The sequence below is a fragment of the Carcharhinus amblyrhynchos genome, unplaced genomic scaffold (assembly GCF_965287045.1).
Source record: "Carcharhinus amblyrhynchos unplaced genomic scaffold, sCarAmb.v2.hapA scaffold_49, whole genome shotgun sequence".
Classification (NCBI taxonomy): Eukaryota; Metazoa; Chordata; class Chondrichthyes; order Carcharhiniformes; family Carcharhinidae; genus Carcharhinus; species Carcharhinus amblyrhynchos.
In genome coordinates, this window is record NW_027649790.1 from 867,237 (window position 1) to 892,013 (window position 24,777).

Consider the following 24,777-nt stretch of genomic DNA (forward strand, 5'->3'; position numbering starts at 1 on the left):
TAGCTAAATACAAGAATTCACAAATAAAAGTTAATCTTTTCTCTAAGGGATTAATGGAAAACCTCACTTAACTCAACTCTGTTACTTTGTAGATAAAACTGTCATGCTGCCACCGAGATTTTAACCACAAATATTCCATTCACAACGTGATTATTCAATCCCCTTCAACCACACAGTTAAGAAATGACGCTGGAAATACTCAGCGTTGCTACTTGCTACAACACATTTAGAACAATATATCCAGAGATCTAAGACTAACCTTTCCATGTTGTAACTCAGGCTGGAAAGAAACATATTTCCCACCATTCTGTTGTTCCTGCAACTCTGGAGGCAGGTCATACTGGCCTTCCAAACGTGTGACATCTTCTGCAATGTTTAGATGTGCTTCTGTTCGGGAGACTGGGTTCTAGAAAATGATATGACCAGAAAGCCATGTTGCCTTTTTAATCCCCTCACAAGACTCTTATCATAGCAAGTGTAAAGTAAAGTTTATTTATTGGTCACAAGTAAGACTTACATTCGCACTGGAATGAAGTTACTGTGAAATTCCTCTAGTCGCCACACTCTGGCACCTGTTCAGGTCAATGCACCTAACCAGCACATCTTTCAGAATGTGGGGGAAACCAGAGCACCCGAAAGAAAGCACGCAGAACATTGGGGAGAACGTTCAAACTCCACAAAGACAGTGACCCGAGCTGGGAATCGAACCTGGGTCTCTGGTGCTGTGAAGCAGCAGTGCTAACCACTGTGCTACCGTGCCACCCGAGTGTTAACGTTTCAGATCACATAATCTGTTTCTCCAGATGCTGTCTGGTCTCCCGAGTATTTTCAACATTTCCATTTTTATTTCAGACTTCCAGAATTTGCTGCATTTTACTTCTACATTTATGGAAAAGATCTCAAGGCTTCTGAAATCTGTAGGGGGGTGGGGGCGCTGTTGTATAAGGCCAAAATAGCCAAGGGGAATTGTGCATTTATAAAGTAAATCAAAAGCACCTTTCTACCTAACACGTTCATGATTTCCTGAGAAGAGAAAAGTCATCCTAAGCATAATAAGCAGAGATCCCTGTTGCAACATACAAGTGTGTACATCTTAGAAGAGCAAAGATTAATTGTGATGCGATTGTTAGCAATCAAATAGCCTAATAACATTTAGGCTGAGACTTGAGGAGCCGCTTGGACACGTTACTGGAACAATTTAAATCAATGCTTTCAGGATAAACGGGATGGGGGCGGGGGCTTTGTTTAACAAACCCAGTCCTGTGACACTATTTCTATTGGAATTCAGGCAGAATTTCAATCACTGATTTCAGGTTTCCACTTAAACCCTTGCAGGTTCATCATCTAACAATATGTTAGTTCAATGAAATGATGCAGTTCTGAGTCAGATGTAACTGATATATTTTGCTATAACACTAATAAATACTGGTTTTATTTCCATTTCAAAGTTCAGTTAAAATAATGTTACATATAAACATTAATTGGCTCAAAATTTTGTTTCTGAAGTAAATGAACAAAATTGTATAACACATGATGTCACTGTAATGGTTTTTCTGGTTATTGCGCCATTTTACTTTCAGGGATCAAAGAGGGAAATCTTTATTCACACAACAATTGCTATCGTTTCAGGGTGGCAGTGGATACCAATGATGGCTGCAAAGCCAGGGACAAACTTGCCTTGGGCCATTCTAGGGCACTCAGCTAGATTTTATGTCCATTATGCAGATAATGAGCTGCTGTTGTGACTCCTGCTCCTTTAATAGAGTCCCATATTCCAAAGCGCCAGTGATTGTGGTGGCCATTGTTAGGACTGCACACAAATACAGCCCAGAAAGAAATATATGCCACCTTCAGACCAAGGTAACTGGAGCCAGGTATCACCATAACTGGCACTGGGAAAGAGTGGCAGGTGTTGCCATTGTTGTGGAGAGGCCTCCATGGGCCAACAACAACCAGGAGGGATACACGATCAGGAGGAACACACCCTCTCCCACCCAGGCAATGGATACTCCAGTCTCTACCTCCTCTCCTGATTTTTAAGCACCCCCCTCCGCATTGCCTCCTTTTCCACTCCTCCTGTCCTTGTAAAACTCTTGCTTATATTGAAATGGTCAGTCAAATTCTTTTTCCCTTTCAGAAGCAGCCAGAATTGCAGTGTACATACTGGAACTTCAAGCACTTCAGTGATCTAAAGCACAAGACCAACATTGACCAGCACCTTTGATATTTAACTATCAGGAAAATGTGAAGGTAGTTTTAATTAACACACCCAACATTCAATTATGACAACTAATGGAGATGAACCAATGCCTGAGTAAATGTTCGCTATAAATATTCCAACACAAAATATATTCAAACTGTTTCCTTATGCGTAGTTTCGATAAATGTTTTCAGAAGTCTATGTCATTATGGAAAGGGAAGTAAAAGTATGTTTTACACTATAGATTTTGACCACTTGTTTAACTTCTCTGGACACAAAAAAATGCTTGAGATTGGTATGCTGTGAGAACAGGTTCTTTCAATTATGAGATCTGGTTGTTTTCAACTAAGATTGATGGAACTGAAAGTTAAATTCCCTAATCTCATGTTGCTTAAAACATTCATTGTTAGGACTATACACATCCTAGATAACATTGACACCGTCCTCACACAAAGATAATTGGGGTCAAGGGTCAACAGCTGGGGTAGCACAGTGTATAACTCTGCTGCCTCACAGCGCCAGAGACCCGGGTTCAATTCTGGCCTGGAATCCCTGTTTGCACGGAGTTTGCACATTCTCTTCAAGTCTGCATGGGTTCCCTCCGATGCTCCAGTTTCCTTCCACGCTGCGAAGATGTGCAGGTTAGGTGGATTGGCCATGCTAAACTGTCTTAGTGTCAGGGGGACTAGCAGGGTAAATAAGTGAGGTTATGGGGATAGGACCTGGGTGGGATTATGGTCAGATGGGCCAAATAGCCTTCTTCTGCACTGTAGGGATTCTATGATTAAAACACTTGTGAATGATAGCAAGTGTTGCCGTGGGCCAAGAGTACTTGAACAGGAGGGAAACAGACTTTCAGTTCCTTGTGGCACTGGTCACAATAAATGACAAACATATTATTCATTGAATTAGCAGTCTGAGATTTGAAAAATTGAATATGTTTTTCTGGATTTATAAAGGGGAAACATAAGGGAAAAAAAAATCAAAGCTATCAAGTTCACAAACCAGTTCTAAAACAGACATCTAAATGCCCAAGCCAGTAGATATATGATTTCTTAGGCTTTAAAATCAGTTAAATTACTAATTGCAACATAACTCACGTCTCTTGTTGGAGACACTTTCCAGATTCCTCCTGGAAGCGCTGAGCACAAGTCCGCCTCTGGTACTGTTTGACATGATGCAAGCCTATACCGAGCCTGTTTTGTAACTTTGCTGAGCTAAACCAAATCAATCATTAGTATTAGTTTTAACAGTAGTTTCTGCATTGAAGTATGCACAAATATAAAATATATCAGTATAACAAACAACACTTCAGCTTTATGAGCTACTTTCATTATTTGCTATTTTACAAATGCTCTGATCACATTCAGTTTATGCAAAATTATCTTCAATAATTATCTTTAATTTTAGTTAGAAACAAACACTCAGGTCAATTTTTAAGTCTAAACATAATGAATAAGAACAAATGCAACTACTGCACTGGGTAAACAGTAGGTTTGCGTCTATAAATCTCCGCAGGGGGCAGTTTCAATGTCAGGTGATGCATTAAGAGCTGCACTAAGATGCGCGTGGCTCTCCAAAAAATGACAAAAATAACCAATTCTCTTTTGTACAATTAGTAATCACAGATAAACTGGCAATACCCAAGGAGAAAGTCATCTTTATGTGTTTACATTTGGTGAGTGAAAATAAACATGTTTGAAAAGGACTAACATATACTTGTTTCAAAAAAATTGCAAGGTAGAGAGTGCAGTGTAACCTAAATTACCGCGCACTCTAATATAACAATCTTTCATTTCACTACAGCAATATTATCCTGTCACTGACATTTATTACAACATAGATCAAATAGTCATGGATTTTCTGAGTCAGACTAATTTCCTCAAATATATTTGGCAGGCACATGTATCCTAAATCCAGTCAAAAATCTAAGGTTCAATGGCTGAATCAGTGAACAAGGCAAACTAATCACCAGTGAAAGTTACCCTGTTATCCTGTTTCCATGTTGTAAGCCTTTATGACTCTATGACTCAGGAGTTCCATTATTGTTTCACTTCTAAAGGAAAGATTTAATGGTGCTCTTACCACAGTTCTTGTTCCACAAAAATACTACCTGCTATTGTTGCTGCAAATGGACAAGTAGTTAACATACCAATAAGATTGCATGAACTATTCAGTGAAATTTAACATTTAATTATTGGAATTATTGGGCTTTAGCTACTGTTTTTGCAATGGAACTGAGCACTGCTTTCAGAATGTACAAGTGGGGAAAATCTGTTCAGATTTTATTGATTTAAACAATGAAACAGGACAATTTTTTCAGAAATCAAACAAATTTTCACTCATATTCAAAGCACAACTTTATTATATTACTGCTTTGTAACTGTTGTGAAATGCATTCCAGAACAGTTGTGACACATCTCATTACTGTGAGAAAAGCAGATTAAAGATTTTCATCTAAATATGGTCAATCTTAATTCAGACTAGTTAAATCTTACTACAATAGAATCTTCTCAATACCCTTGTCTTGGGTTATATCATCTGAAACATTAGTTGTTTATTTCTACCTTCTTTTGGAATGTGACAGAATGAATGACTGGTATGCAACCCCAAAAGGGAGGGGGTGCTCAAGGTCCTGTAGGAATAAATAGCTCATTAAATCAAGTTTTGCCTAACATGTGAGAACAGTGATGGGCAACCTAGACTAGTAAGTGGGCCACGAGTGGTCCTCCTTCATCTCAATAGGCTGCAAGCTTGAAATCGGGCTTGTTCACTAATCATGACTCGAAAAATAAGATTAAATACATTTAATACATGCCAAATATTTCATAACAAGTTATAAAAATGCTTAATCATATATAATAGAACAATAATCAACATCAAATGATAAAAACAAAATAAATATTTACATTTACATAGCTTTCAGTCAATGTTGTGTACAATCCGCCTACACCTCACATCACTTGTATGCGTATAACTTCAGTTATACCGGAAGGAAAAATAAAACTATGCGGATGAAATCAGTGGAACATGGCAACCCTATATGTGGCCAACTATCAACAAAATGTCTCATGGGCCAATCATAGAATCCAGATGGGTCGCATGAGGCCCCAGGCTGAAGACTGCCCATTACTGTGTCAGAACATTCTTGAAACAAGACAGGGTGGTTCAAGTGTCACTTCGAAACCTTCAAGGGCAATTGAAATGGAACTTTGTCAGTGTTAAATTTTTCAAGTTACATCTCAGCAAATTATTAATGATCATAGAATTGCACTCTAGTGCTTTACTATTTAAATTGTAACTGCTCAATAAATCTTTCATACAGGAACAAACATCCTTACATAAATTAGTCATACTTGAATATTATTGCAGATACATGACAGACTATTTCTGTGGAGCATTTACCCCGAATTAGCTCCCAGTCAGAATCATTGAACAAAATAAGTGTAAGACATGGATCCCAAAATTTTGTATTCTTCGAAGTAACGGTATTTTATTGATAGGTAATGGAAGGTTGCAAATTCATTGCATTGATTTGAAATTAGAGTTACACTGTAAAAGATTGGATTTCATGATAGGCAATTGTCACTGAAAGTATTTGTCCCATCTTATTGCTTTGATCCAAAGATGAACATCTTTGAGGAAACAGTAACTGCAGTTTAAGCACCTCTGGGATATGCTCACCTTTCGAGCTTGATCACTGAATATATCTTTGTCTCCCTCCTTGTCACAGAGTAGCCGTTGGGCATATACCCATCTCGAGCTGGGGCTACAAATTGCAAATTCTGCATTACTACCACGAAAAATACAAGTGTTTTTATTTGGAGTGAGATGTTCAGCTGAAGTAGAAGATTGCTTTATCACACGATCATTCCTTTCAACCTAAAAAGAGAAATAAAATGGGTGAAGTGGTACATGTATTAGGAAGTAGACTTTTATGCTTCTACGGTTTACTGCTTAAAGTTGTGTAACAGCTTACAATCTTATATCTGCCATCTTCTTTGACTTTTGATCAAATCCTGTCTTGATAGAACAGCACAGTATTTCACATGCAAAATATGGAGCATTGTGGCAATCTTGATTACATCACATCTTAAGGAAATCCCAACTAATGGGACTTTTGCAGAAAGAACTGAGGCACCAGGATATCTCGATGTGTTTATGGTAAGATATAGGATTTATGTAATGCACCCATCATTTTTTTTCTCAGAGCAATTTCAGCAATATAAAACATGCCAATAAGCCATTCCTGTAAAAACCAGAATTGAACTACTGAGCACAGTATAATCTCAACCAAGAGTAGTTGTCAGTCAAATTAGTTTTGTGCCACACCTTGCCCCAAATTAATTTTATATACATTTGTGTCTTATAAAACCGTAAGATTGTTCATGTTTCAGTTATATGATGAGATCAGCACTTCTTCCAGGGTACTGAACACTGTTGAATCTATCAATATAGGATGTAGTGAAAGTAGGATGAATGGCCTTGGAGCACAGTGATCTTGATCCATGTTATCATGGTCTCTCAGTCTTCAGCAGATGTTTAGAATATGTGTGCAAATTCAGCTTGCAGACATTAAAGTTGGGCCACAGTACAAGAATTCCTACTTCACCTAGGATATAACTGCAATTTCTGTATTAAATTTGTGTTGTTGCGATAATTTACAGGAAAAATGATCCATACGAAAACAAAATGTCACATATTTGAGGTAACCTTTATGCAAACTGTAGTCAGAATCTTTGAACACTAAAGAACCGTCAGTGTGTATGTGGAGCGCAATTATAAACAATATATGACAAAATAAAGCTCGTAATTTTATCATCAAAACCATTCAACAAAAAGCTTGTGTCCTGCTGATGCAACATGGTTATGTAAAACGGCCACAGATAGCCATCTGCACACGTGTTTTGGTCAGCACATGCGCAGAAATTTGGGAACAGGTTAGAAGATTAAGAGTTAAATGGCTAAGAAATGGACTATGCAGAGCCAGTTGGCTCAGACAATGATTAACATTGGTCAAAGGTAGATAATGTGTGATCTGATTAGTAATCATTGGATTGTGTACGAGTTACCAATCCATGTGCTTCCACATTCCACTAAAATCAACTGAAATAAAAATTGAGTGTAAATGGGTTTCAGAGTCGCTATCCTTCAATTTACTCACATTCATTTAGATCTACCTAACAAACTTTGAGAATCAGTTTGAAAAAGTCTCCCACTTGGTCACTTCTACATTCCAATTGCTGCTAATTATGCCTACTCTGGCGCTGGCAATTATGTCACAAAGTAAACACCAGAACTATGAATGCTTGGTGCTGGCAGCAAAGAAAAATATCTAGACACTGCAAATCTGAAATAAAAACAGGAAATGGTGTATAGAGTCCGTGGGTCAGACAGCATGCACGGAGAGAGAAATGCCTAATGTTTGAAATCTGAAAGTCCTACAGATGCTGCCTGTCCCGAGTACGAACAATGAATTAGCAGCAGTCTGCTCCATGTTGGAGTTCATCCCTCTATAACTGGAGAAATATAGCAAAGTTGTAATACCGTATTAGAACAAGCTCTCAAAAATTATGAGCTATATGAAGTCATTATTGTATTACGAGGAATTGATACTGCCCGTTAAGAGCTGCAGGAAAAGACATGCAAGACAAACATTCTAATTACATCTCCAATGACTGATGAGGGAAATTGTATAAACTTAAAATGTGTGCCAAATTTAGGCAGCAATTGTGTTCAATTCACTAAATACTAAACGACAGAGCACTAAAAGGCATATTCTTGTATTCCTGGCTATATATGGACATTAAGAGGAAGAATTTGGATCTGTACGAGTTCTTTAACAGTTTCTTACTGCTTCGTAAGATTGTTGCTGTTGCTGATGTTTGCGAATTCGGGCATACTTGCTCACACGATGTTTCACTTCATTTTGAAAACGCTTCAAATTCTCCTGTTTTGCTTTATGGATCTCCTTTAGTTGCTCATCCACTTGAACAGCTGAAATCTAAAGATAAAGAAATCATTTTAAACAGATAGTAAGTGATTCAAAGCAAATACAAAGCAGCTTTATTTACACAGCTGTTCTCACAAGTGTAAAGTCAAGCCCTTTCAATGGCAGGTTGCAAATCTTTGAATATTTAGAAGAAAATGAGAGATTGCAGTGATGGTGCACCACATGGTGGTGTAACTGAGCAAACAATGTGGGAACTTGCATAAAAAGGCTCTTATTTAAAAAGGGAGAAGGTGGTCACCTCATAGCTATAATATTTTGGTTGAAAATTGAGGAAAATCAGGAAACATTTTCTATTGTGAATCTAATTTTCCAAAGCTCTGAAAAGAGGCTTCTCCCTAAATAATATTGGAACAAAATAAATTGTTTCAGTGCTTCATTTCATTGAATATATATAGCTATAAACTTAAATGGGAGATATCTGATGGTTGGGATTCACAAACAGGTTGGAATATAACACTAGGATTGTATACATGCAAAAAAAGCTATGCAGCAGTTGCGAAGGGCTAGCCTCTTACGAATGGGCTTTTGATTAAGATCCCGCAAGTCCATGATGAAGAAATAACAATTGTTCACGTAGGACAAAATTGAATTACATCTTCAAAATTACTGAGATACTTACAAAAAAAACTGTATATTAAACACTCCGGAACCTATTATGCCAACAGGAACAGCAGGGCAACTGAGGAACTGATGTAGGCAACCATTCTGTTCCCCAAGGCTATTACTGCCCTAGTTCTACACAGAAGCTTCAGAATTATATGTTCAGAGAGATGTGGGTCATCATCATTCTCATTTTTAAGATAATTTCAGTTCTACACAGTGTTTTACCTTTTGAAGGCAATAGTGAAATATTTTTTCCAAGATATAGGCTGAATTGAAAATGCAAGTTGCCAATTTATCCAAGTTACTAACATTTCAAGCACACCAAATTTTACTTTTGAATATTCTGCATTAAACAAGTTGGCCAGATCATTCCTGCAATAAATCACTACAAAAGACAGGTAAAATAGTGCCATTTCTCTGATACACTTCTCAATATAGCAATGCTGCAACTGGATAACAATTTTGGCATGAATGATTTAAAATCTTTGATCCTAAGTGCATCTGTGAATGTGAAACTGCCTACATACCACGCTTATCTGAGGCTTGATCTGTAATCTGAGATGTTAGCTGATCTAAACAGTAGAGTTGCTACAACTGGGCTCAAATTGGACTAGTAGGGAAAATCATCTAGGGCCCAGTTCCTTATTGTTGCCAGTTACAGTGACTGCTAATATATATAGTAAGCAAACACAGGATGATGCCCCACAGTTGTATAGCTCATGCTTGTGCAGATTTACACTAGCTGGCATTTGGATTAAGTCTGATTTGACAAACAACTAAAACAAACAATTATTTAAATTTAGAGCATTATTACTAAGATTATGGGGGGGGGGAATTCTATTGGCTCGCCTCACCCATCAATTGGCAGAATGAGCCAGTGAAATCACACGAGAGCCAAGAAATCAGGATCATGCCCAATTTCTCAGTTCTTGCGAGTTTAACGAGAGCCAGATTTCCGGCGAGGTCAGCCATTCATTGGAAATGGGCGAGAGGCTGGATAATTTATTCAAATATGCACATGTTTAGTGATCCCGGTGCTCACTTGCCTGGGCTCACTTGCCTTTATGACCTCGCCGGGAGAGGTTCTCTCCGGCGAGGAAAACACCTGCTTCCCATGAAGGGGGAGCAGTTGTGTTGGCCTCGTCGGTGGAACTGGAGGCCACTGAGGCCCCCAGGGGAGACTGAGGGCAAGGGGGGGTGCCCTTGCAACTGGGCAATGCACAGCAAGCACCTTGGCACTGCACCAGGTAGTGCCAGGGGCTGGGGGTCTTTGGGGGCAGGCTAATCAGTGGGGTTGGGGGTGCTGCAACTCTGCAATGAGATTGGATCAAGGGAGGAGAGGCATGATCAGTCTGGACGTGGAGTGGAAGTGGGGGCATGGGGACTGAACGCTCATGCACTGCAGGGCTTGCGAATGGCCGCAGGCCCCCATGATTGTGGGGGCAGGGGGTTTGCTGAGCTGCCTGCAATAGCACAGGCCTATTAACTCTCTGTCCATCAGACCCCTTCTGCTGCTAATGAGCATGTGCAGCATCACAGGTCTCTGCAGGCTGGCTGGTGAATTAAGCTAAGCCCACTGCCTGCAGCAGTTAGAAACAGTCTACAGTATTTTTTCAATGACTAAGTGCGTAAGATCCAACACACAAAGCAGCCTCCCATCCACTGACTGTGTCTACATTTCCCGCTGCCTCGGCAAAGCAGCGAACATAATTAAGGACCCCATCCACCCTGGACATTATCTCTTTCACCTTCTTCCTTCAGGAAAAAGATACAAAAGTCTGACTAAAGAACAGCTTCTTCCCTGCTGCTGTCACATTTTTGAATGAATTTACCTTGCATTAAGTTGATCTTTCTCGATACCCTAGCAATGACTGTAACACTACATTCTGCACTCTCTCGTTTCCTTCTCCATGAACGGTATGTTTTGTCTGTATAGCGCGCAAGGAGCAATATTTTTCACTGCATGTTAATACATGTGACAATAATAAATCAAATCGAGATTGGGCATGAAAACTCATCCAAAAATCTTTCCCATTTTTACACTAGCTAAACACTTAAAATCAATCTCGCAAAATTTTGCCCCATGTCTCAAAAGGCAGTTTGAACAAGAATATTATTAGAAGTGGACATTAATCCATTTTAGGAGATGATGGACTGCACCCAGGATGCAAGTCACTTCTGGACTTGACATCATCTGTTGGGGATGTAAAGACTGAATCATGAGTGGCAAACCCTTCAATAACTGGCACAGCTGAATTGCGATGGCCTAAGGTTGACTAATGTTTTTAACTTCCACTGGGTTCTCTTTCCTGCTATCTGGTCATTTCTTCTGCTTTTTCAGGCCCTTTCTAACTACCCAGCACTCCAATCAGCAGCAAGAACTTCCCATCCATCAATGCTAATCTCAGGCGACTCGAGGTCTTGAGACTTTATGTTTCGTAAACATGAGCAACCTGTTGGTCTTGTGTTGATAGCAAGCTCACCATGGAGCATGTCTTTGAGAAAGAAGCCGTAAGCATCAGGTGCATGCGATGCAGAAGTGCAGTCACCACTGACTCAAGCAGGTTAACATGCTGGGGATTCTTGCAGATTGGTGTATCTCCGCACACAGTCTTGCCAAGTTGAACAGCTTGCCATCAGATTTCATGTGCAGCTAAGACACCCTCACTTGAGCTGCCAAAAGCATACAATAGCAGCACAGAGAAAAATATGCAAAAATGACCTGGTTTGAGTAAAAATAAGATTAACACATGGGTTGAAAACATATACTGCTTAAAGTTGAGACTGTGTCATTAAATCAAATCAAATCTTCTTTGGTAAATGTACACCCGAGAGAAGGCGGATGCCATCAGTAGCCAGAGGCCTCAATGAATACATAAACAGTCTCTGTTGAATTTTTGTGGAATGTGTTATATAAATGCAAAGATCATTTCAATCTGCAATAAATTTGCTGCATCAGGAAATTTACTTCTCAAGCTTCACTCATTGCTACTAATGTATGCAATTTTGACATTGTTACTAATGGAATGCAATTTTGACATTTAAAAATTGAGTGTGGTAAGCTGATTCTGCTGTACTCAATAATTTTCATGAAAGATGGGAAGAAACTGGGATGGTTGGAAAGGAAGACTGTCTTAGATTATTGTAAAAAATACCACATTCAGCCTTGTAGTATTTTGAGATATGTTTTCATCACCTGAGTTAGACAGTCATTCTCACTTACATACACATGCCTTCTATTCGTCTGAAAGCTAAACTGGAGATTTAAGATATATCTTTTACCTCCATAACAATGGGGATGGGGATATCATGTCACATTAAAAATTTGCACACTATAAATTTTGAATGACACAGTCAACAGTCCCAACTTGTAACCATCACACCCAATGAAGACAAACTTTAAAATAATAAAACTACATTACTGATCCTATTTTATCATTACGTATTGAAACTATAGCCGATGAATTAAATTTTATAGCTGGGAGAAAAAGCGAGAATGTTAACTTTTTTTGTCAATGTGCTACAATAATCTAAAGGAATTCTGGTATCAGAGACAGAATGATCAACAGTCAAGAGAAGCAGTCTATAGCAATAATTATTATACTGTTTTAAGAAAATTGAACCAGGGAAGGCATATCACCCAGACAGTTAAAGATTAGTATTCTTTCAGGCCCTAGTTCGGAAAATAAAATATAAAAGGCTAACTCTGTAGCAGAAAGGTACAAATAAGAGTAACTATATTGTCTTGGCTAAAATAATATCATGCATATAATTAGCAAAGTGAAAACTGACCAACTTAAATTAACAAATTAAATTACTCCGCAATCAGCTCATTAGAGAAACACATCTAAAAACTGCTTTAAATTGCATAATTTCCAAATGAATTACAAGGAAAGAAGGTAATCCAATCTCATGCTCCCTGCAAGAGAAAAATGAACCTGTTTACGAAACCTTTGTGGATAAGGTGTTGTAGATGTGTAGCATTCATTTGGAAATTCACCTGAAGTCCAAGGTTTAGCATGAAGGTTACTTTTGTGACCCAGCAGATTCAAAATTGTCTGCAAGAAAAATACTCCCCCCTCAGAGAGGAGACCCAGGTGAAGTCTCCTCTAAAGTAGCAGTATATTTTATGATATGTTACTGGAATTATTTTATAGGTTAAAAAAATCCATGAGGACTATTGCCATCTAAAATGGGTTTAGTTCTGTGTTTTGGAAAATGTTTGTAGAAATACTGTTAACTGTGTAAAGTTGTTTTTGTTTCATGAAGTGTTTTTTTCTTTTTTAATAAATGTTTAAATGTAATATTTTAAATAGTCACAAATGGTCTAAAATTTACTTCTCTTAAGTTCAGATATCTCCAAGTGATATATTAATTGCAAATCATTGTGGCGATTGATTCAACTTTCCTTTTGGGCAGTGTGGTCTGTACCATCTACTGTGGCATAACACAATTAGCGAGTCCAAAAATAAGTTGACTTGTGCGTGAGAAGATATTGAAATGTTGCAATTCATGATTCCAGGAGCACTGACTTCAGTAGGTGAAGAGTCAGTTTTGAGATTATTGTTCTGCAGTTTAGCTGACCCAATCAGAGATACAGATTTTTACCTGTTAAACTTTCCCAGGGGTCTACTGTGATCTTTTTTCCCTGTGTCATAAACTGACATACCTAATACTGGTAACAAGAAATAAGTAACCAGCAAGAGCAAATTTAGCAGTCAGGATAGCGAGGGGCACAGTAAAGGGAGAAAAAGGACTTCTGGTTTAAATTGCATTCATCTTAACGCACAAGGCTTAACAGGTAAGGTGGACGAGCTCAGAGGTACTTGCAGCCTTAAAGGATATTAAGATGGATAAATCCCCTGGGCCCGATCAAGTGCATCCTCGTATCTAGTGGGAGGCCCTTGCAGGGATATTTGCTTTATCTCTTTCCACTGGCAAAGTTCTGGAAGACTGGAGGGTGGCTAATGTTGTTCTGCTGTTTAAGAAGAGTAACAAAGAGAAGCCAGGGAATTACAGGCCGGTAAGCCTGACATCAGTGGTGGGCAAATTACTGGAGGGGACACTGAGCGACAGGATCTATCAACATTTGGATAGTCGAGGTCTAATTAGGGATAGTCAGCCTGGCTTTGTGCATGGAAAGCACGTCTGACAAATCTTTAGAGCTTTTCAAAGAGACAGCTGCAAGGATGGATGAGAGTAGGGTAGAAGATGTTGTTTATTTGGACTTTAGCAAGGCCTTTGACAAGGCCTCGAATGGCAGGTTAGTCTGAAAGGTTAGGTCACATGTGATCCAGGAAGAGCTAGCAAATTAGATTCAAGATTGGTTCGATGATAGGAAGCAGAGGATGATAGCCGAAGGTTGTTTTTCAGACTGGAGGCCTATGACCAGTGGTGTGCCTCAGGCTTCAGTGTTGCGAACCTTGTTATTCATTATTTTATATAAATGATATGGATGTGAATGTACAAGGCATGATTAGTAAATTTACAGATGAAACTAAATTAAGAAGTATTGTTGATAGCAAAGAAGCTTATCAAAAATTACAGAGGGATCTTGATCAGTTAGGGAAATGGGCTGAGAATCGAAAATGGATTTCAATACAGATAAGTGTGAGATGTTGCATTTTGGAAAGTAAAACCAAGGTAGGACTTATACAGTGAATGGTATGGTCCTGGGGAGTATTGAGGACAGAGGGACCTGGGAGTACAAGTACATAGTTCATTGAAAGTGCCATTATAGGTAGACAGCATGATGATGATGATGTTTGGCACACTCGCCTTCATCAGTCAGGGCATTGCTTATAAGAGTTGGGACATTATGTTATAGTTGTACAAATCGTTGGTGAAGCTCCACATGGAGTATTGTGTACAGTTTTGGTCACCCTATTATAGGAAAGACATTGATAAACTGGAAAGAGTGCAGAGAAGATTTATGGGGATACTGTCAGAACTAGAGGGCCTGAGTTATAGGGAGCAGTTGGCTAGGCTAAGGCTTTATTTCTTGGAATGTAAGAGAAAGACCTTATTGAGGTGTATAAAATCATATAGACAGGGCACTGATAGGATGAACACAGACTCTTTTTCCTAGGGTAGGGGAATTGAAAACTAGAGGGCATAGGTTTAAGGTGAGAAAGGAAAGATTTAAAAGGGACCTGAGGGGGAACTTCTTCATGCAGAGGGTGGTTGGGGCAGATTCAATAGCAACATTTAAAAAGCATTTGGATGAGAACATGGATGGGAAAGGATTAATGGGATATGGGCCAAATGCGGGCAATTAGGACTAGCAGGGACGGCATCATAGTCAACATTGACCAACTGGCCTGCAGCTGTGGGCATCAGTCAGAATTATGTGGCCTCTGGCCACAGGTAGCTCACCTCCGATTTAGATATAGTTTATACTTGACAGAGGCTTTGGTCAATAAAAAGAAGGAAGCTTATGTCAGGCATAGGTAGCTAGAGTCAAGTGAATCCCTTGGGGAATATAGGGGATGTAGGAGTACACATAAAAGAGAAATCAGAAGGGCAAAATGGGGACATGAGATAGCCTTGGCAGATGAGATAAAGGGAATCCAAAGAGATTTTCCAAGTATATGAAGGGCAAAAGATTAACTAGGCAGAGAGTAGGGCCCCTCAAAGATTAACAAGGTTGTCTGTGTGGAGCCACAGGAGATGAGCGAGACCCTAAACAAATATTTCTCATCAGTATTTACCGTGGGGAAAGACATGGAAGCTAAGGAACTCGGGGAAGTAAGTAGTGATGTCTCGAAAAGCGTTCATATCATAGAAGAGGTGGTATTGGGAGGATTTAAAATGCATAAAGGTAGATAAATTCCCAGGACTTGATCAAGCGTGCCCCAGAACATTATGGGAAGCTAAGAAAGAAATTGCAGGGCCTCTAAAGGAAATACTTGTATCCTCAACAACCACGGGTGAAGTGCCGGAAGACTAGAGGGAGGCAAATGTTTGCCGTTATTCAAGAAAGACGGCAGAGAAAAGTCAGGGAATTAAAGGCTGGTGAGCCGAACATCAGCGGTGAGTAAGTTGATGGAGGGGATTCTGAGAGACAGGATCGACATGCATTTGGAAAGGCACATATCGATTAAGGATAGCCAGCACAGCTCTGTGCTTGAGAAATCATATCTTATAAATTTGATAGAGTTTTTTTGAAGGGGTGACCAAGAAAATAGTTGAGGGCAGTGCGGTAGACGTTGTCTACATGGACTTTAGCAAAGCCTTCAACAAGGTTCCGCATGATAGTCAGGTCAGTAAGGTTAGATCATATGCGATCCAGAGAGAAATAGGCAATTGGATACAAAATTGACTTGCAAGTAGGATACAGAGGGTGGTGTAGGAGGTTGTTTTTCAAGCTGAGGACCTGTGACTAATGGTGTGCCACAGGGATCAGTGCTTAGTCCACTGTTGTTTGTCTTTTATATAAACATTTGGATGAGTTTGTCTTTTATATAAATGATTTGAAACAGGTAGAGAGATTCTTCCTACTTAGAAAGGATAGCAGAACTAGAGGGCACAGCCTCAAAATAAGAGGGGGGCAGTTTAGATCGGAGTTGAGGAGGAACTTCTTCACTCAAAGGGTGGTGAGTCTCTGGAATTCTCTCCCCATTGAAGTGGTGGAGGCTACCTCGCTGAATATATTTAAGTCACGGGTAGACAGGTTTCTGATGGACAAGGGAATTAAGGGTTATGGGGAGAAAGCGAGAAAGTGGAACTGATCCACTTCAGATCAGCCATGATCTTGTTGAATGGCGGGGCAGGCTTGAAGGGCGAGACGGCTTATTCCTGCTCCTATTTCTTATGAGAATATAGGAGGCATGGTTAGTAAGTTTGCAGATGACACCTATAGTGTCGTAGACAGTGAAGGTTACCTAAAACTACAACGGGACCTTGATCACCTGGGCCAATGGGCCGAAGAATTGCAAATGAAGTTTAATTCAGATAAATGCGAGGTATTGCATTTTGTTAAGACAAGTCGGGGCAGAACGTACACAGTCATTGATAGGACCCTGGGGAGTATTGTCAAACAGAGAGATTTAGAGGTGCAGATACATGATTCCTTGAAAGTGGCATTACAGGTAGACAGGATAGTGAAAAAGGTGTTTGGCACACTTGCCTTTATCAGTCAGAGCACTGAGTACAGGACTTGGGATATTATATTCCAACTGTACAAGACATTAGTAAGGCCACATTTGGAGTAGTGTATACAATTCTGGTCACTCTACTATTGGAAGGATGTTATTAAACTGGAAAGGGTGCAAAGAAGATTTACAAGGATGTTACCGGGACTGGAAGGATTGAATTATAGAGAGAGGTTAGACAGGCTGGGACTTTCTTTCACCGCAGCATAGGAGGATGAGGGATGACCTTGCAGAGGTTTATAAAATCATGATGAGTATAGATAAGGTGAATAGCCAAGGTTTTTTCCCCAGGGTAGGGGAATCCAAAACTACAAGGCATAGGTCTAAGGTAAGAGGGGAAAGATTTAAAAGAGACCCAAGGAGCAGCTTTTTCACACAGAGGGTGCTGCGTACATGGAATGAGCTGCCAGAGGAGGTGGTAAAATTGAGTACAATTACAACATTTAAAATACATGTGGGCAGGTACATGGATGGGAAAAGTTGAGAGAGACATTGGCCAATGCAGGCAAATGGGACTAGTTCAGTTTAGGAAAACCGGTTGGCACAGATGATTTGGCACCAAGTAACTGTTTCTTGCTGTATATCTTTATGACGCCACCCTCAGTCAATGTTGTGCACAATCACACCTCACTGCAGTTAACCTTGCTTCCCGTGCATATCACTTCAGTCATACTGGTGCAAAAAAAAACTACATGGACAGAAATCAGTGGAATGTAGCAGCCCCACAGTGGACATTTCTTTTGCACTAACCAAATAAACTAAATCAAGAAAGCTCAGGGACGAAGCAAGAAAGGCAGCCCATAAAAGAAGGAAACTACCCAAAACTGAAAAAACAAGGCTGAAAGGAAACTTAAAACATTAAATCAAAATGTGATTAAAGGGGTCGATAATACGCCCCAGTCCCTGTGATGCCCAGCAGGCACAGAAGCCCTCAATGGCACCCTTGGATACCACATGCTCCCTCTCCAAGGACAATCAACCGCAAATATAGCCACGGTAGGGGGCCAGATTTTGATTTGATTTATTGTCACATGTATTGGGAGACAGTGAAAGGTATTGCTTGTTGTTCTCTATACAAAGCATACCGTTCATTGAGATTACAGTCATAGCTAGGGTGTAGAGAAAGGTCAGCTTAATATAGAATCCCTACAGTGAAGAAGGAGGCCATTCAGCCCATTGAGTCTGTACCGACAACAATCCCACCCAGGTCCTATCCTTATAACTCCACGTATTTACCCTGCTAATTTCTCTAACCTATGCAACCTGAGATACTAAGGGGCAATTTAGCATGGCCAATGCCCTTAACCCACACTTCTTTGGCCTGTGGGAGGAAACCGGAGCACCCAGAGGAAAGTCATGCAACAAGTGGGGAGAACGTGCAAACTCCACACAAACAGTGACCCAACCCAGGAAGCAAACCTGGGTCCCTGGAGCTGTCAGACAGCCGTGCTAACCAATGTGCCACCCCCTATGTATGGTAGGCCTATTAATAAGGTCTGATGGCAGCAGGAAAGAAGCTGTCCTTGAGTTGACAGGTGCTTGGGCAATCCCCTTGGTCACATGCTGTCTGGACCTGTTTATACCCAGTAAGAAGTCTCACAACACCAGGTTAAAGTCCAACAGGTTTATCTGGTAGCAAACTAGCTTTCAGAGTGCTGCTCATTCATCAGGTGAGTGGGGGACGGAGCAGCGCTCCGAAAGCTAGTTTGCTACCAAATAAACCTGTTGGACTTAACCTGATCCTGTAAGACTTCTTACTGTGTTAACCCCAGTCTAATGCCAGCATCTCCACACCCTGTTTGTACCCCACAGCAGGCATTGGTCAACAAAATGTGACCCCCACCAGGGGGGCACAGGTTGCCCATCACTAGAGTCTAGAATGAGTTTATGCTTGACAGTTGACAACAGTTTCCATGGAAACATCCGTAATACAGTCATCTCCCTCCCCCTCTCCTGGTGGTAGTGGCGATGGTCGGCCTTCCCCTTCCCCACTCTCCTGGTTCCTCCTCCTCCTACCAGCTGGTACAGGTTCGTCCCCCACCCCTGGTACTTACAAAGGCCGGGTTCTGCTCTCGGGGCCCGTCCCTGGCGCACTCCACCCAGGCTCCCACCGGCACCACGGCCTGGTTCCTCTCGGCCAGCACCCGGGCGGCTCTGCCGGACTGGCGGCACTCCGCTCTGAGGGGCATTGGGCTGTGGGTGGGTGGGCAGTGTGGCAGGCCGGAGGGGGGAGGGGCTGAAGGTGGATTAACGGCTGCCGGATTCAGACCAACCGCCACTGCCTCTGCTCCCGCGAGATCTCCAATCCCCGCGCTATCGCGAGAGCCGCGCGTTATCGCTCTGACCAATGGGGAGGCGGCATTCCCGAGGCTACGGCGGCCATCTTGGTAAAGGAGATCACCGAATGGAAGCCGCTCGGCCCCTCATGTCTGCGCCCGCTCTCTCCGATTCATGATGTGGAGATGCCGGCGTTGGACTGGGGTGATAACAGTAAGAAGTCTCACAACACCAGCTTAAAGTCCAGCAGGTTTATTTGTAGCAAACAAATTGATTCCCCAAAAGGAGGGGAACTGCCCAAACAGAACCAAAGTACAAGAAAACTTGAAATGTTAAATCGTAATGTGATTATCGGGGTCTATAATGCACCCAAGTCTCTGCGACACCCAAGGGGTGAGGAAGGCTATCTTGAGCACACTCTTTCTTCCTTACTCACTCTGAAGAGGTTTGAATTTTTTTGTCCTTCAGCGACAGTTGACCCAGGACATGAGTTCACGTCAGCCAATTAACCAGGAAGGCTGGAAAAGGTTCATCATCCTCAGGGGAGAGTGGGTGCTAGTAAAAGCAGGACGGGCTGGAGTTCCTATTGACTTCTGTCAGGGGACTAGCCACTGTGGAGCTGTTTCCATGAGCTGCATCGGAATAACTTGCAGTGTAAAAAGTATGCAAAGCGTGTCTAGACAGCATGTTCAAACACAAACCTCAGTCCCCAGACACCTTTTCAAATGTTATTTAAGCCTGGACAGTTCATCCCACCCAAGATCGAGGTTGAAGCTAAAACATAAAGGCCACCTTGCCAATCAACCCACCAGCCAGTTGTCAAAGTGGACAAGCCATGTTAAATTGTGCTCAATTTGCCCCTTTATGGGCTAAATTACCTGCTTGATTATAGCTGCAATAAGAAGTCTCATAACACCAGGTTAAAGCCCAACAGGTTTATTTGGAATCATTACTCTCTGAGAGAAAAATCTTTCTCTCATCTCTGTCTTAAATTAATGACCCCTAATTTTTAAACAGTTGCCCCTAGTACTAGATTCTTCCAAGACATTTAGATATCCTATGTTTTAAACAAGTCACCTCTCATTCTAAAACAAGCTGCAACTTTTTAAACATTCGAATTCTCTCACCCAATGCCACATTGAGCTAGGATGGGGAGAAGAGAACACCCATTAATGTGAGAGACAGACTTCAAAAGCGTCAATGGATGGAAGGACCTCAGCATTTGACCATAGTTAAATATTGGGGAGAGGAGAAATAAGGTGGAGACCTGTCTCCATATTGAACAATAATGAAATGTCAATAATTTTGGAGAGAGGCTTAATCCATGAAATTCCACTTTCTTATCGTTCCCTGTAATGGTGGAGTGAAAGGAATTGGCTTGGGGCTCAGACAGTATTTTTTACTTTTGGCTTTCTGTCGTTAGAAAACAAAATAAATAAGAAAGTGGGAATGTATCGGTGGGGGGGGGCACTTCTGAATCAGAGAGAGAACTGTGTGTAATGGTGAAAGAATCAGCTGGTGCCTTCGGTACAGGAAAGTCTCTCTTTGAGAGGGAAAAAACCCAATTAATATCTAAATTTTGAAGTCACTGGAACATATCTAATTCACTCTCATAAAGTATGTTTGCTGTTTGTGATTTTGCCCTTTGCAAGAATTCATGACATGTGACACCCATGAACAAGAGACTTACTGTAGCTGAAATGGAAGATGATTCTCTTGGTCATTTGTGAGCCACCCAGCAAAAATGCTGTAGAAAGTAGAGTTTGCATGTACTTATAGGCTTTCTTTTCTAAACTACTTTGTTCCTGCTTATATCACCATTAGATTCTGCTTATGTCCTTTTTTATTTGAAATGAATAAGTAGATTGCTGTCACTCTCCACAGTGGAGTGCTTGTGCAATGCTATCGCATTGTTCTTGCACACCACGCTCTTTGTTCTCTGATCCATCATTAGGATCTGAAGTTTTTGTGACGTATAACCTTACAGCCTTATAAAGTTGCATGCTAAATCCTGCATCCGTTCAATTGATATGTCACTATAAAGTTTTACACCCTTCTCATTGGTATAAAAACACATGTAAAATGCTCAAACATTAATTTAAAGACCAGTGTGGTTTGAACATAATTGGAGTACAACCAGTAGAGCCCTCAGATGTTTGGTGGATCAAAGTATTATTGTTTGTGTGAAGAAATCTTTGTCAGGGTGTGTTTGGGGAGTGCTGTGTAAGCTGCACACAGTCCTCTGCCAAAGATTTTTAATCCATTTGTTTAACTTGTTCTTTACAGAGCATTGTCTTAAATCATTTCCTTCTCGCAGAAGATTGACTCACAGGAGGAGGCTTCCAGGAAGAGGCCCTTTAACCTTTTGGAGGATTACCTGGAGGACCTTTGTGAATGACATAAAGGAAACATCTTGCAAATAGTAAACATGCATGGGCGAAGGTGACAGAGACACTGAGTGCCACATCCGTAGTCCACCAGATGGCAGACCATTGTTGCAAACAATATAATTAAATCATTTTTCCTTTTTGCCCGGTCCATTGTGGGCTCCACAGCCAAGTCTCCTGCGGTGAAACAAGAGGTGAGTTACTCCCTATAGAATTCCCAATTTCTGATCTGTTCTCATAGCCATAGTATTTATGTGGCTGGTTCAGTTCAGTTTCTGGTAAATGGTAACTTAACACAATTTTTACATGTGCATGTATGCCCAGACCTGTTTGTTCCTACACCCTCTTTCGAATTATAGCCTTTATTTCATATTACTTCTCTTCCATCTTCCAACTAAAATACATTGTTTTCCATCCACCAAGCTGTCTATATCCTCTTGAAATCTACCACTAACCTCCTCTCAATATACAGTATTTCCAAGTTTTTTGTCATCCACAAATTTTAAATTGTACCCTATACTCCAACCTACGTCATTAATATACCACAAAAGGCAGTTGTCCTATTATCAATCACTGGGAAATCACACCTTCGTCCAGTCCAAAGACAACTATTCACCATAACTTTCTGTTTCTTGTCACTCAACGACTTTGTGTCTGTGCTGTCACTGTCCGTTTTATTCCATGGACTTCATATTTGCTGGAAAACATATTAAGTGCCATTTCATCAAATGGCTTCTGGAAGTCCGTGTAGATACAGCAAACATGATTACCCTCATCAACATACTCTATCACATCGTTAAAAAAATGACCAGAACATAAGAACATAAGAAATAGGAGCAGGAGTAGGCCATCCAGCCCTTCGAGCCTGCCCTGCCATTCAATAAGATCATGGCTGATCTGTCGCTGCTCAGTTCCACTTTCCCGCCCTCTCCCCATAACCCTTAATCCCCTCTCCTATCAAAAACCCATCAACCCGCGTCTTAAAAATATTTAGCGAGGCAGCCTCCACCACTTCAACGGGCAGAGAATTCCAGAGATTCACCACCCTTTGAGTGAAGAAGTTCCTCCTCAACTCCGTTCTAAACCGCCCCCCTTTTATCTTGAGGCTGTGCCCCCTAGTCCTATTGTCTTTTTTGAGCGGGAAGAGTCTTTCCACCTCTATCCTATCCATCCCATTCATCATCTTATAAAGAAATTAATGTTGGCTTTTGAGAAATCCGTAGTTGAGAGCTTCACTGCAGTTACTGCAAACTCTGACAGTTTTGAAAAATCATGTGAGAACGATGATCAAAATAATAATCTTGTACAAGGTAAGTGATGTTTAAAATGTATTCACATAGTTTTGATAGTCATTTCAAGGTACTATCACCATCATGTTAACCCTTTCACAGGTCCTAACTGACAGACAATGGGCAATGCTTGATCTAGGGGAGCAGTGCATATTCCTACAAGGATTCACTTAATTCTAATTAGTCACCATTTAGTAAAGCAAGCGGAATACAATTTTCTAGGCTGTATTTCATTTTTGGTAGTGCACAGGATGCTACAAGGGGATATTTTGATAAAGGACTGATTTGAAGACAAAAGCTCATCATGTCTCATAGAAGCATAATCCTGATGGGACTGGACACTGGACAGGCTAGATGCGGAAAGAATGTTCCCGATATTGGGAAAGTCCAGAACTAGGGGTCACAGTCTAAGAATAAGGAGTAAGCCATTCAGGATTGAGATGTGGAAGAATTTCTTCACTCAGAAAGTTGTGAACCTGTGAAATTCTCTACTACAGAAAGCTGTTGGGGTCAGTTCATTAGATATCTTCCGGGAGGAGCCGGACATGGCCCTTTTGGCTTAAGGGATCAAGAGGTATGGAGAAAAAGTGGGAGTGGGATGTGAAAGTGCATGATCAGCCATAATCATATTGAATGGTGGTGCAGGTTTGAAGGGTTGAATGGCCTACCCCTGCACTTATTTTCTATGTTTCTATAAACAATTCATGGAATTCATGAGATGGAATTAATTCAAGAAATAACAAATAAAAATAGTTGCTAGATTAAAATAGCTGTTTTCATTCATTCTATTAAGGTCTGTTCCCTCAGGCAGTAACCATGGTGCTGATATGATGTCAGAAGATGCTAGAAACATCTCAGATCTTAAAAAAAGGTAACATTTTGAGTTTGAAATTAAAATATTAGCTTGCCTCATCTCTGGACAGATGCTGACAGCTGTGTTTTTGCAGAATTGGAAGGTTTATTTTAGATTTGCAGCATTCAGTCCCTCTTTTCATCTGAAGTACAATCCTGCTGAAATGCTTCCACTACAACTCTCCTTGGAATAACACTGCCCTCCGCTGTATAACCTGCTGTTGAAAATACTCCTACAACATGAAATGACAATGAAAAGGAAGCTTGTTACTGGGCTCCACTGCACACAGGGGCTCTTGGAGGGAGTGCTGTGGCTTTAATTTAGCAGAACACTATCTGTTCTGTTCCTTTGACATCGCAGGAGACATCCTGGAGGTCAGATGAAAAACATGACCGTGGGCATTCATGAACAGAATGTCAAATCATTCTGCTGGATAGCCTTTCACAAAGTGGAAACTTACAGTGTTGCAGATTTTGCTTTTAGCATTTTTTTCCCTGCGTTTACAAAGCATTAGGGAATAGGTCTTTGGAGCTAAACTATTAAGACTAAAAATGTTCCGTGTTCGAGCTAGCACAATGGTTAGCGCTGCTGCCTCACAGCACCAGGGACCCGTTTCAATTTCTGGCTTTGTCACTGTCTATGCCGAGTTTGTACATTCTCTCCGTGTCTGCGTGGATTTCCTCCGGGTACTCCGGTTTCCTCGCACCATCTAAAGATGTGTGGATTAGGTGGATTGGCCACGCTAAATTGTCCCTTGGTGTCGGGGGTCTGGCTAGGATAAATCTGTGGGGCTTGGGGCTAGGGCCTGGGTGGCATTGTGGTTGGTGCAGATTCAGTGGGCCGAATGGCCTCCTTCTGCACTCCAGTATTCTATGATTCACTGGTTTGGGATGAGTTAGCCGATAGCAAGGCAGAGGTAAAAATATTACGTATGGCATTTATAGGTACTGGGATATGTAAGAGGAATTAGTTCTTAATTATTACATGGTAATCCTTGATGTT

General features: G+C 40.9%; 2 protein-coding genes across 4 annotated transcripts in view; one reads left to right on the forward strand and one right to left on the reverse strand.

Moving 5' to 3' along the window:
* ccdc15 (coiled-coil domain containing 15) overlaps positions 1-19,192 on the reverse strand; it is a 38,682-nt gene extending 19,490 nt beyond the window's left edge. For 2 of the 3 annotated variants that reach the window (XM_080182252.1, XM_080182254.1), the window contains exons 1-5: positions 19,024-19,192; positions 8,055-8,204; positions 5,885-6,082; positions 3,301-3,417; positions 260-406 (exon numbers count right to left, since the gene is read on the reverse strand). In XM_080182252.1, coding sequence (XP_080038378.1) covers positions 260-406; positions 3,301-3,417; positions 5,885-6,082; positions 8,055-8,204; positions 19,024-19,158 — 747 coding nt within the window. In that variant the 5' untranslated portion in view covers positions 19,159-19,192. The remainder of the gene's footprint in view (positions 1-259; positions 407-3,300; positions 3,418-5,884; positions 6,083-8,054; positions 8,205-19,023) is intronic. The other variant, XM_080182253.1, reaches the window with a different exon arrangement.
* Positions 19,193-19,369: 177 nt separating this feature from the next.
* The window catches only part of hepacamb (hepatic and glial cell adhesion molecule b), a 73,035-nt gene continuing 67,627 nt past the window's right edge, over positions 19,370-24,777 (forward strand). Inside the window, exons 1-3 of the mRNA XM_080182237.1 lie at positions 19,370-19,459; positions 21,533-21,827; positions 23,716-23,793. The gene's annotated coding sequence lies outside the window, so the exon portion shown is untranslated. The remainder of the gene's footprint in view (positions 19,460-21,532; positions 21,828-23,715; positions 23,794-24,777) is intronic.